Source organism: Etheostoma spectabile, unplaced genomic scaffold, assembly GCF_008692095.1.
Source record: "Etheostoma spectabile isolate EspeVRDwgs_2016 unplaced genomic scaffold, UIUC_Espe_1.0 scaffold273, whole genome shotgun sequence".
In the NCBI taxonomy this organism is placed as follows: domain Eukaryota; kingdom Metazoa; phylum Chordata; class Actinopteri; order Perciformes; family Percidae; genus Etheostoma; species Etheostoma spectabile.
In genome coordinates this window covers 1,610,260-1,624,052 of record NW_022605577.1, presented here as the reverse complement: position 1 = coordinate 1,624,052, position 13,793 = coordinate 1,610,260, and the positions used below count along the sequence as shown (strand labels likewise).

Below are 13,793 nucleotides of genomic sequence, written 5' to 3'. Positions count from 1 at the left end.
TTAATTGTGAATCAAAACAGTTATCAAAATGAAAAGAAATTGTGTTAACACTGCTCACTCAGAGTAACATTAATAACACTGGCTGGGCTTTTGGATAGGGGTGCACCAATCAGATACTCAGGATTGGTATCAATCCCAATTTGGCCAAAAAAACAAAAAAAGAGAAACCTTTTTGCCACAGCATGAACATATTATAAATAATAAATAAATAAACATATGACATTGTGTACAGGCTGATATTGAACTAAAATGCAAAGGAATGTAAAAAAATACAGTTGTGGTCAAAAGTGTACATACACTTGTAGAAAATCACAATGTTATGGCTGTCTTGAGTCTTCAATAAGTTCTACAACTCTTATTTTTCTGTGATAGAGTGATCGGAACACATACATGTTTGTCACAAAAAACAGTCATAAAGTTTGGTTCTTTCATAAATTTTTTATGGGTCTGCTGAAAATGTCACCAAATCTGCTGGGTCACATTGTGATTTTCTACAAGTGTATGTACACTTTTGACCACAACTGTATATATTTTTAGTGCAAACATAATGTTAAGTGCATGCATAATGACACAATCCTTTAACAATGAACTTGATGTCTGCCCTGTTGCCAACATTGAGCTACTGGAGAACCACCTTAAGTGCGAAGGAATGTAATCTAATTGCCTCGTTGCTGAAAGGTGCTGAAGAAATAAAGTTGCCTTGCCTCACAACCTCAGCCTGTCAGTCAGTCACCAGGGCATAGAAACCACTGATGCGATGGCTCGTCTCACCACCGCGACCGCTTTCGCCTCGCTATTAAGATGTGGCTGTTTGCGTGAAGTTTTGAAAAACTGTAACCACACTTGAAACCACTTTTTAGGCATTGCCGTGACTCACTGTGACTTGAGCAAAACTGCAGAGCCGACGTAGTTGGCTTCAGTTTGTGTGTGAGTGCGTGGAAACTCTGCTATCTGTCAATATGCAGTGAGGACATTTCAGCTTACGCGCTGTCAAGTACCGAAATTCGGTACCAAAAGATAAATAATTTTTTGATAGTCATAGGATCGCAGTTTTTCGTTCGGTGCCATAAAAGTATTGAAGTTCAGTGTCTAGCATTACATCAGACTAATCTGACATTGATGTTTTCATCACCCACATATACTGAACATATAGTCTGACTTCTACTGTATCTGTTATGTTTAGGAAGAAGAAGAGGAGATCAAACTGGAGATCAACATGTTGAAGAGCTATTCCCACCATAGAAACATCGCTACTTACTATGGAGCTTTTATTAAGAAAGGTCCTGCTGGACAGGACCACCAACTCTGGGTTTGTAAATTACTGTATCTCTTATTGCCATTACATTGCAAGACTGAAGAAATTACTCATTTTTTTAATCAAATAACTCCTGCCCTTCTGTTTTTTTTCTGATTAATCATATGTTTCTGTCTTATGTGTATTCTTTCAAGATCCTTCCCACAATAATAATACTCACAGTTGGTGCCTGTGTGCCTGACATTTCTGTATGCGTCCATATAGTTGGTGATGGAGTACTGCGGAGCCGGCTCTGTCACGGACTTGGTGAAGAAGACCAAGGGCAACTGCCTGAAGGAGGACTGGATAGCTTACATCTGCCGAGAGGTGCTCAGGGTGAGTTTTTTTCAAATTTTCACAATTAGGCTTATGTTAATTTATTTTGATCAACTACGGGAAACATGAAAATACACCACACAACCCTCAACCCCTGTGTGGACCCTTAACCCCTGTGTGGACTACCACTCCCCCAACCCCTCACAACAACATCACACTCTCAGTAAAAAAAAAAAATCTAATATCTATACAGACAGGTCTTTCATAAAAAGGTAAAAAAGAGTGTCCAGATAACTTAATGGTCCTTAATCTTCCCTTTTGCCAGAGACATCAGTTTTTCTAGTGCCAGATTATAAGACATCTCTTTTATCCATTGAACCGTTGTAGCTGCTCAGGGTAAGGTTGACGTAAACACACACGTACCACAAAATACACACGCACTATACAACTGTGCTTGTGTAGCAAACCCAACAAGGGCACTTTGTTTCTGAGGTGTCGTTATGGAAGAGGCCCTTTTTAGTGTTGGTGAAAACAGAGGTAGTACAGTGCTGCTCATGAGTATAGGAACCCCTGCTTAAGTTGACTAAAAAGAGGAATAAAAAAAATCATCTTTTGGAAATTGATCTCAATGCCTTAATTAAAAAATGAGGAAAAATCCAACCTTTAAAGACGCCAATTTTCTTTGTGAATGAATAATGTATCGTTAATAAGTAAATGTTCTTCCTTTAAAATAGAGACGTATAGACACCCCTATGTTAAATTCCCATACATGCGGTCAGATTTTTATTATTAAAGGGCAGTTATTTCATGGATCCAGGATACTATGCATCCTGATAAAGTTCCCTTAGCCTTTGGAATTAAATAGCCCCCCCCCCCCCCCCCACCACATCACATACTCTTCACCATACATAGAGATTGGCATGGTTTATTTCTTTTAGGTTACTAATAGCTGGTTTGATTAACATTTGAGAGATGATTTTATGGAAAGTACTCATGCCTATTTCTAGGTATGGTGAAGGGTATGTGATGATGGGAGGGGGGGGGGGGTTTTTAATTCCAAAGGCTAAGGGAACTTTATCAGGATGCATAGTATCCTGGATCCATGAAATAACTGGCCTTTAATAATAAAAATCTGCCTGCCTCTATGGGAATTTAACATAGGGGTGTGTATACTTATGCCCCCTGTATTTTAAGGAAGAACATTTATTTATTTAAAGTACATTATTCATTCACAAATAAAATTAATGTCCTTAAAGGTTAGATTTTTCTTCATCTTTTAATTAAGCCAATAAGATCAATTTCAATTTATTTTTTTGTATTCCTCTCTTTAGCCAACTTAAGCAGGGGTTCCTATACTCATGAGCAGCACTGTAATTTGCGTGTGGATGCTAACTAAAGGATGGCTGAAATGCTGTATAAGAAACAAGATGCTACTTTTAGTGTAAGATCCTTTGCCAAAACATCAAAGAGTCTTCTCTTCTCGCCAAACTACTTTTTTATGTCCAGGGATCAGTATCTCTCTCATGTTTTCCCACCGTGACTCCGAGGGAATAATTGATTTTTTTTCTTTTCATTCATGTACTTAAAAGGCCCGTTTAAAACACGTCTGTAAGATGTTATTGTTATCATTATGAGAGATCACAAGGTCCTGAGAAAGAATGTTTGCACCGCTCTCTGCGTTTGTGGCTTTACTATTAGACCTACACACACGCAAACAGCATAGCAACAATTATCAACTCGGTTCCAATATCTCTGTCCTGGGTGCTGACATTATCAGGAAGAGAATTAAAAGTGAAATGATTTTTTTTTTTTTTTTTAAACACAAAGCGCTCTGGACTGTCGCCAGTGTTTTTCCGGCTGCTGTCAGCCATGCTGTCTCTTCTTTGTTCCAGCATCCCAGCACACACATATACACACACACAAACACACACAGACGCTCGGTAAAGCATGGTGAAGTCATTGTCTGAAATAAGACTCACTTCCTCTGTTTATTTAACCTCCTTTTGAAGAAGCGAGAGTCCAAACGCGTACACACACAGATGTGCACACATTCAAACTGTGCCACTGATTGGTAGCCTGTGCTACTGCTCTGCTACGTAAAACAGACGAAAGCAGAAAATGCAGAAAACACATCTTATGTACTTTTTTACAAATGAAATAAATGTCTGACATGACATGTTTTGAGGCATTTTTAGGCCTTTGATAGGACAGCTGAAGAGATGAAAGGGGAGAGAGAGGGGGAATGACATGCAGCAAAGGGTTGCAGGTCGGAGTCGAACCCTGGCCCGCTGTGTCGAGGGTTAAAGGTCCCATGGCATGACAATGTCACTTAATGAGGTTTTTTTAACATTAATATGCGTCCCCCCAGCTTGCCTATGGTCCCCAGTAGCTTGAAATGGAGATAGGTGTAAACCGAGCCCTGGGTATTCTGCTCTGCCTTTGAGAAAATGAAAGCTCAGATGGGCCAATCTGGAATCTTGCCCTTTATGAGGTCATAAGGGGGCAAGGTTACCTCCCCTTTCTCTGCTTTGCCCAGCCAGAGAATTTGGCCCACCCATGAGAGAGAAACATCATGTCTTTCAAACAAGCAAATTGGCAGTTGGTCAAGGCCACACCCCCAGCCTTCCCCTTGGCCCTCCCTCTCCTCCTCAATAGGTACAGACTCAAAAATAGCACATAATAAGGAATGCTCATTGTGGACTGGCTCTAGTGGTTGTAATTCTGCACCAAGGCTGAATTTTGGGAAAGGACTTTCAGATACATTATTAGGGGACCACTAAGGTCTATATAAAAGAGCCTTCAGATACGTATTAGGGGACCACTAAGGTCTATATAAAAGAGACTTCAGATACTATTAGGGGACCCCTAAGGTCTATAAAAAGAGACTTCAGATACATTATTAGGAGACCACTAAGGTCATAAAAAGAGACTTCAGATACAGTATTAGGGGACCACTAAGGTCTATATAAAAGAGACTTCAGATACAGAATTAGGAACCACTAAGGTCTATATAATAGAGACTTCAGTACATTATTGGACCACTAAGGTCTATATAAAACTTCAGATACGTATTGGGGACCACGGTCATATAAAAAGACTTCGAATACAGTATTAGGGGACCACTAGTCTATATAAAAGAGACTTCAGTACAGTATTAGGCCCACTAAGGTCTATATAAAAGAGACTTTAGATCAGTATTAGGGGCCCACTAAGGTCTTTATAAAAGCATCCAAATAGCACCATGTCATGGGACCGTTAAACCTCTATATATGTGCTTCTGCATTCTTTTTAGAAAACGATAATGATATAAGAAGAAGAAGAACTTCTTGATTTGCAATAAATGAAAATTGCAATGCATTGTGAAAAAAATCGGATTGGTACAAAAGCAGATGTTCCCAGCCCATATATTTAGAATTTGCCTGGAACGGAAGAGCAGGGCAACAAACTTCAAATAAAATCTGCTCTTTGTTAGTTATTCCTTTAAAAATAAACACATAATGCGTCTCCTCTTTCAAAGGAATGCTTGCGACTTGGTATTTATAGTGATAGTGGCCATCTGACTGTGTATCTATGTGTTTATGTGGGTGTATATTTGTCTTCCAGGGTCTTTCCCATCTCCACTCCCATCATGTGATTCACAGAGACATTAAGGGACAAAATGTTTTGCTCACAGAGAATGCTGAAGTCAAACTGGGTATGACACAGCGACACATGCACTGTGGTTATTCAAGCACATCCGCATGCCTCCAGGCAAGGCTGTGGAACAATCACACAGTCAGAAATACACACATGCTTAAATCACACAACCGCAAAAACACCTCATGAAGATGCAAAGATTGTGGGTTTTTTTTTGGGACTGTTCCCACATTTTTTATGTTTCAGTTGACTTTGGAGTGTCGGCACAGCTGGATAAGACGATTGGTCGACGGAACACCTTCATCGGAACTCCCTATTGGATGGCTCCGGAGGTCATAGCCTGTGACGAGAACCCAGAGGCCACATATGACTACAGGGTACTCAATTAATCAATTACAGCACACTTCCATCATCATCATCTTTTATCTTTTTGAATGTATATAGACAGAGCATTTAAGTCCCGCCCCCTCCTGAAGGAAAAATAACTCTCCATTGTCAAGGTCCTTGTCAGTTCCGTCTGCTAGCAAACAACAAAAAATGCCTAAAAACTTCTGTGTGGTGATATCCACTACCAACAATGTACAGAACCCATAACTAAAGTTTTGAATAAGCTGCCCACCCAAAAAGACTAGCTTTTATGAAGACACAAGGGGGTTTAGATGTGAGGAATCAGCAGGGGAGAATGGGAAGACTGTGTGATCCTGACACTAACCTAAAACGTTATGTCTGACATTACATGTGTTAGCTTAACCTACACACGTATAGTTAGCCTAAAACTGACATTTGGATATTTGACTTGGTAACAAAATGCTTGCTGCAAACATAACGTCGGACATATCGTTTGGTTAGAGTCAAGATCCCACAGTCTTCCCATTCTCCCCTGCTGATTCCTCACGTCTTAATTGGTAAAATCTATATTCGGAAAAAAGGCTTCATTTGGAATATCCAACCGGAATATGCTGTTTACATGACCTGTATGAAATTCGGAATGTTGAATATTGCATTCGGAGAAATAGGAGAATATTGGTGTGCATGTAAACGTACTTAATGACGGCTGATTCAAGTGCTACATCGGCTGACATATGAGGTGTGGGTGGAGCAAAGATGACGTATGTAACTGGATCTCAATCAGTCTCAAATGTTTCTTGGATTCATTTACTTGGCTTTTTTGTTCTCTAATATCTATCCAATCTCCCCAAGATGCATGAGGTGTTAATGGGGTCTAAGCCTACGCCATGTTATGTTCAAAAGAAGAATTTCCAATAATTTTTCCCCCCATACTTTCCAATTTCCAATACTTTCTTCTTTTTTTTTTTAACAGAATTTTTTGAAAGAAAAACTGAAGTGCACTGCTATTTTATGATGCTGAGCAAACTTCATCCTAACTATTCCTTTTCCCCGTTACTGACTAGATACAGTATATCGTAGTTCACGGAGACATCCTCAAGTGGAATGTCAGCTAACTGTATGCTTTTCTGGAAGTAATTAGACATTGACTTATGAAATCCAGTATTTCATTGAAAGGAATCCACGGATTCTTTGATTCTTTTGACAAATGCCAGACATTTGGCTCAAAGTCTGAGTGTAATTCCTGGATCTGTATTCTCACACTATGCACAGACTGATTTACTGTTTGGATGTAAAGGGGAAACAGAACTGGAGCTTATGTTTTGTGTGTGCAGCAGTCTTAACCTTTTTCCTTTTTCTCTCGTTCTCAGAGTGACCTCTGGTCCTTAGGCATCACCGCATTAGAGATGGCTGAAGGAGCCCCTCGTAAGTTAGGAATTCACTCACACGCATTGTTGATTGAGACGGTTTGTTTTTCTGTACTGTACGTGTATTTCCACTCCGGAGTCATTCATCTGGTCCACTCTTTTTCTCCCCCCCACCACTCTATTTCCCTTTCTTAATCTCTATCTTTGTTTGCAGCACTGTGTGACATGCATCCAATGAGAGCTCTGTTTTTGATTCCACGAAACCCTCCACCCAAACTTAAATCAAAGAAATGGTAAGCCCGTGAGAACACACTCACTCGCCCACTGATTCACTCACACACACACACACACACACACACACACACACACACACACACACACATATGTTTAGGTTTTCTCTTCTGAAAACGGGGCTTGAAAGTGGTCTTTGTTGTGGGTTTGGGTTTCATGCATCACTCAATCAGACAAAAGATATCTCAACACTTTCCTCCCTCCATGAAACTGACAAATCAAAGTCACTGGCATGTCCAGGCATGTTCAGCAGGCAACAGGATAACAACCTGTAATACATATGGCCTTGGCTTTATTAGAATGGACACAATGTTGTTGCTGCCATTTCTATCTATCTATCTCAATCTGTTATTAACCCCACTCCATCTCTCTTTCCCCCTCTTCTCCTCCTCCTCCTCCTCCTGTCATCCTGTCTCCTTCTCTTCCCTATATAATGGATGAGCTCTTCAATTGGACTGGTGGTTGCACCCGTGATGTCTTTTATTCAGTATTAATATAAACAGAAGCACTAGTTCGTAGGACAGCTTTTAATAGCTCCAATGGGTACCAGTGCTTTCTAGTCCTTTTACCTCAGGCCCTCCCGCAGGCACCACACACACACACACACACACACACACACACACACACACACACACACACACACACACACACACACACACACACACACACACACACACACACACACACACACACCCCAAAAACTAAGCAACACATATTCCTTCCCTGTTTTCTGTGTGTTCAGAGCACAGACAACACACCTTTTGAATTTTAGGAGTGTTCCAGTATGCCGATATTTCCTTATCAACATTTTTGACAGGATTTTTCCTTGATAACGTTTCAACAAGTGATTACTAGCTTGCACACGCTAGGTGAGTTTACAAACAAATATTGAAGAATTTTGTGGCATGTTTTAGAGGCTATCATTTATTAAATTATGTTTGACTAATGAACCTGCTGGTTTTTGTATTGGTCTGTTTTATTTTGTTTTTGGTCTCTTTTCATTTCATATTGGCTGCATATTGATTTACACATGATCTTTGCTCCACATGATTTTGAGTTCTCACTGCATACACTAGGTGATTTTGAATAGCAATTGTTTTTGTTTTAAATTATGGTACACCTTTTAATTATGCAGACGTTCCCTTAATAAAAGAGATGCTTTAATTGAAAGGGACCAATCTTGCTAAAAAAGATGTTTTAAAATTTGACAAAAAAGTCAAATCTTTCAACAATATGATGATAAGGGACTTAATAAAAACTCAACCTCAACCTATAAAATGTTAAGCCACTTCCCATTTCTTAGCTCAAGTTTATTCATAGTTGGCCATTTTACCACATAGTGCTTTACATATGACATCTAACATAACCCTGACCAAACATGATAATACAAAGTGCACACAATACAAACTGTAGCTCAAATGTATATTGGGCATTGGCAGCTTAGAATAAATACATTTGGATTCCAGAACTAAGAATTGTGTTAATAACTGAGCAGGCTAACATTACATTTGCATTTATTAGGGTCCATTAAACATATTTTATATAGTGCATGTTTTTACAACACTCTCTTCCATGCTAACGTGGTTTGTTTTCTCATTTCGCCCTCTTTTTTTCGGCTGCCTCTTTGTGTCTCTGACAGGTCGAAGCGTTTCTTGTCGTTTGCTGACAGTTGTCTGGTCAAGAACCATCTGCATCGGCCCACCACTGACACGCTGCTGAGGCACGCTTTCATCAGAGATCTGGCCAATGAGAGACAAGTTCGCATCATGCTCAAAGATCATCTGGACCGAACCAGGAAGAAAAGGGAGAAAGGTGAGGAGAAACAGATAACAGTAACAGACAAGGGATGGGCAATGAGGCAGAGGTAGATGGAAGGATGGCTAGAGGGACTGAAGTCTACAGTAGCTGGATGAATGCACCGAACATTAAATGCAGTCAGCTATTATAGTTGCTGTTTTAATTTCATTAAGCTCAAAACCTGAACTGGGACTTCCTGAATCCCTGACTTATACTCAGTTCTTCACAGCAGCAAAACTGACTCAAATTGATCCAGCTGATATGCTTATATACTGTAGGATGACTTACACTGATGAGGATGATCCTAGGGAATATGCAATGGGCTGAGGTCCTGATGAGAAACTTGTGCTGATTTTACCATTTCATGCCATGTTGATTCGTGGGGAGAGAAGGTGGCTCTGTGTAAAGCGTGATTCATGCTTCTGTGGGACCCTACGCCGTAGCCTGACATGCACCCTTAAAAAACCACACGTGTAACCACATGTCGCGGGTTGGCTTTGACTTGGTAGCGTTGCCCCCTCAACTCCTTCCTGGGTTCTCCTACTTCATAAACAACATGGAGAAGGTTAACTTTCAGAAAGCATAGGGGAGACACTTTGTTTCTCTCACTATACCTCTAGAGTTGGTTCTTGCTCCGAAGCTAATCATCGTCACTCTTTTACTCGCTTTACCACATACACGCATGCCGGCTATTAGATCGACACACACACCAACACACATGTATAAACTTCAGGCCACTTACAATGAGCTTCTGCACAACCAAAAATCATGCTTAAGGTACTAAAATATGGTTTTTACTTACTTCGAGTCAAATGGTGGTCCAGCAAGAACTGTATTGAAAAAACTTGAGTCACTCAGCATAAATGACATAATATAATAGACACAGATAGATAGGTGAACACATACAGTACTTTAACAATTTCAAATAAAGAGGATTTTGAATATAGGACACATGCACACAAACACTAATTGTTAAACCAAACCCCACAGGGTTTGACTCTAAGAGACACAGAAGGAGAACTGCGTGCAGAACACCTGTCCTGATTTAAACACCCTGCTGTGCATTGTTAGAACTTTCTTTTGGAATTCTTTGGAAAAGTAATGAATTTTCAGAACGTTTTACAAATGGGCCACTTCACAAAATAGATGTTGCTATATGTCTCACTAATTCACTGCAGCAGGTGGGTTTCAGGCCGCTTGTAGTGGAATAAGAACCATCAACACACTTGAGCTGAGAGAGTGCACCAGCTGCACTAATGGCACAGCAGCTGCTTCTCTCAAGCTGTTAAAAACACTGTGTTTCTGCTAATTTATAGCATGCTCTGTATGGAAATGTTTCATTAGGTTGCTAGCACTGATTTAGTTATTAGGTGTTTTTAGATTCATTTTTCTATACGTGCATATGAATGGAAAACACTACCACTAGTTGGACAACAGGTTTCCCTCTTGTGCCAATCTGAGCTGTACCAGTTATGCCAGATATTTTAATTGAGGTGAATACAAAGGAAGGGTGACAGCGAGACGGCCAGAGAAAATGAGATCCGAAATTTGATCCCCGTCCTGTTCGAAAAAATGACTTATACCCTGGATGAGTTGAATAGTGCTGAATATATGATGGCAGTCATACTGTGAGAACAAAAGTTAGGGGAGGAGAATGTATGAATTTGCTCGTCTTTTGTAGCAGTGCGAGAAATCCTCAAACTGTCCATTAGGTTTTCTTATATTCATGAGAGAGAGAGAGAGAGAGAGAGAGAGAACAGAATGGCCATCTGGTTCTAATCTTCTGTCAGCTTATAAAAATACACTAATGACTGGTAGACTTTCTGCATGCTGCATGTGTTGTGTGTGTGTGCGCGCGCTAGTGTAATGTGTTTAAGACCACACTTGTGTGTGTGTGTGCGTGCGCCCCTATGCCCATCCAGAGTAATGAAATGCCGGCAGTGGGAAAAGTCACTGCTGCAGAAAAGGAAAACAGGTATGCGCCGGACATGATGCAAAAAGGATGTGTCATTTTCAGCATACCCAAGAGTGTAGTTTGGCCAACACTGGTCTATGTTTTGGAAAGATGAATCACTCACACACGCAAAAAGAGGCCACTTCTCAGTCAGCAGAAGTGGCATTAACCCTCAAGTTGCTCCTTCTCTCCAGCAGCTTTTGCTCAGAAAGACATAGCACAAGCCAAAAACTTGAACTCATGACATTACAGCAACAAAGCCGAGATTTCCTCTGTCCATTGCAAAAGCAGACTTTGTCAGTCTTCCGCCTTCTTTCTGGATTGAACAAACACATCTTGTCTAGTGAATGTTCAAGTTCGCCCGAGCTACTTTCACACCATATGTTGGCCAAATGTTGTTATGCTAAGCTGGCTGGCCCATCTTCCTGGCCTTTGGACAATAAGCCAGCTGGAACAGCACTGGCCTGGGATTTTGGTGTACAAAGACTCTCAGGAACACTTTTTCAACCCACAATCCAAACTATTAGGTCTAATATACGTTTAAAAACAGTGGCACCAAAATAATCATTCCATAACTATGATGTGTGTGGGCAGGAAAAGACGCTACATCACATGTGTTAGGGCTCCCATGTTAGGAGGCGCATGTAAAAGAAAGAGAAAACCTTTTTGGTGATTGCATTGGGGCAGAATTGAGATGATTCAGCATTGCCGTTTCGAAAGCCATGGTGTAACAACTCTCTCCCATATGTCTTCCACTAAACAAGACTCTCATTTACTTTCCTGTTGCCCAAGTTTGACCACACTCCACTTTTGTGTGGCTTTGATAATGACAAAATTGCTACTGGCGGGAGACGACGGAAGGAACGAGACGACAGGCGTGGAGGAATGTTCAATGAAACCGTGGCTGGTTCAGGAAGCCAGAGAGGCAGCCCTGTGCGCCGGAGGAGAATACCCACAGCAGTGCAAACACACAGGCCTTCACTCCAAGCACCACCCATGACCATACCTCAAAACACTGAACGCATCATGTTGCGATAGATAATCTGCTAGGTTCACACTCAGATGTTGCCATCAACAGTAGAGTGTAGGGTAGTGCTCTGCAACTGTTGTGTTTAGATTAGATTATACTTTATTCCTCCCACAACAGGGACATTTTGTTGTTACAGCGGGAGCATTTTTTTCAATACCGGCAAAAAAACAAAAACACACAAGCAAGTAAGCACACAAGAAATACAGGCAAACAATAGACAATGATTATATGGTAGACTGAGTAAGCAAAATGGCGTCAAATAAAGGTATTTTAAAGATGTTACCGTTGCAGATTCTCTCTGATTTAGCTTTAAAGGCTGCAACCCCCAATTGTTTTCATAATTGATTCATCTGTTGGTTATTTTCACGTTGATAAATTAGTCAAAGATTAAAAAAAAAAAAAAAAAAAATCTTCACAGAGTATATGGGGGATGTTTTTAAAGGTGTCCTGCCTCTCGTAGTTCATTACTTTGTGGTAATGTCTGTTCTACTGAAGTTCTACTGTGGACTCTGTGACATTTTTGGGGAAGAAATGCCTTGGTTACCTTGTATCAAGCCATTCTAGTGTTGTATAGAAAGTCTGCAAGAAGACTCCGCTCCATTTGTGTCAGTTCTGGTTCAAATGCAACGAGCTAAACTGCTTGACTCTGATTGGCTAACAGCTACCTAATGAGAGCCTGGCTATCAACATCCTTTACCCAGCGTAACTGTGCGAACTCATGAATATTAATGACTCTGGCAACATGACGCTGTCAGACTGACCAGCTTTTGTAATTGGCCTGATTTCTCCGCTTATTTCTTTTCTTTTCTAGAACTGACAGAGGAGGTAGCAGCTCATTTCCACATTCACCACATAACACAAACACATATGGGCCTCACATATTTCAAAAAATGCAAGGAAAAACAGTTTTGTGTGGCAGGGCATCTTTAAACTGTCAGGGTTTGTCTGACGAGTCTAAATCCCAAAGATATTTATAATTTAAAATACTATGAAACAAAGAAAAGCCTTGGACTGGAGAAGCTGCGGCCAGAAAATGGATGGTGTTTTTGTTTGAAGAAATGACCTAATCAACGATGAAACGATTACCGTAATAGTTTCCAATTAATGTTCTTTGGATCGAATACTGGATTAATCGACTAATCATCTTGCTACAAAACAAATGTAGCTACAAAACAAATAAAGTAACCTGAACCTACTTATTTCAGCTCTAAAAGAAGAAGAAAAATGGGCAGTAAATTATTAAGTTTCCATTACCATTGCATTTCCATTGTAAATTATTGACTTTACATTTCCATTGCGATCTTTGCAAAGAGATATTGGATTTGATGGGTTTTAATGACTTGCTATTTAATAAATTACTAATCTCTCTCTCTCTCTCTCTCTCTCTCTCTCTCTCTCTCTCTCTCTCTCTCTCTCTCTCTCTCAGAGGGTCCTGAGTATGAGTACAGTGGCAGTGAAGAAGACGATGACGAGGTCACAGAGGAGGAAGGAGAGCCCAGGTAAAAGCCTTTTTCACACCAGGTATGATGACATTGAGAGACACCTGTGCAGTGGATAACTAATTCAGAAAGATGTCCATATGCAGAAAGTATGTGGTATTCAGCATACACAGTCAATGAATCCAGGCAAACATGCAAACAGTGTCTCAGAAATGTGTGAAAATGTATCATCGCCAATCACAGTCATTATCAGTCAGTGCTTATTGCTAGATTAACACTCATGTCATTATCAAGTCTCTGCCTGCTGAAGTGCTCCTCACTCGTGCAGCTAGTGGGTCACTACAGGGTGTGTGCGTGTGTG

At 40.4% G+C, this 13,793-nt stretch overlaps 1 protein-coding gene across 3 annotated transcripts in view; it reads left to right on the top strand.

The window, feature by feature from the left end:
• Positions 1-13,793, top strand: part of si:zfos-2326c3.2 (misshapen-like kinase 1) — an 80,156-nt gene that overhangs the window by 23,368 nt on the left and 42,995 nt on the right. For all 3 annotated transcript variants that reach the window (XM_032510832.1, XM_032510833.1, XM_032510831.1), the window contains exons 4-11: positions 1,184-1,309; positions 1,520-1,630; positions 5,174-5,264; positions 5,453-5,583; positions 6,925-6,979; positions 7,136-7,214; positions 8,852-9,024; positions 13,420-13,492. In XM_032510832.1, coding sequence (XP_032366723.1) covers positions 1,184-1,309; positions 1,520-1,630; positions 5,174-5,264; positions 5,453-5,583; positions 6,925-6,979; positions 7,136-7,214; positions 8,852-9,024; positions 13,420-13,492 — 839 coding nt within the window. The remainder of the gene's footprint in view (positions 1-1,183; positions 1,310-1,519; positions 1,631-5,173; positions 5,265-5,452; positions 5,584-6,924; positions 6,980-7,135; positions 7,215-8,851; positions 9,025-13,419; positions 13,493-13,793) is intronic.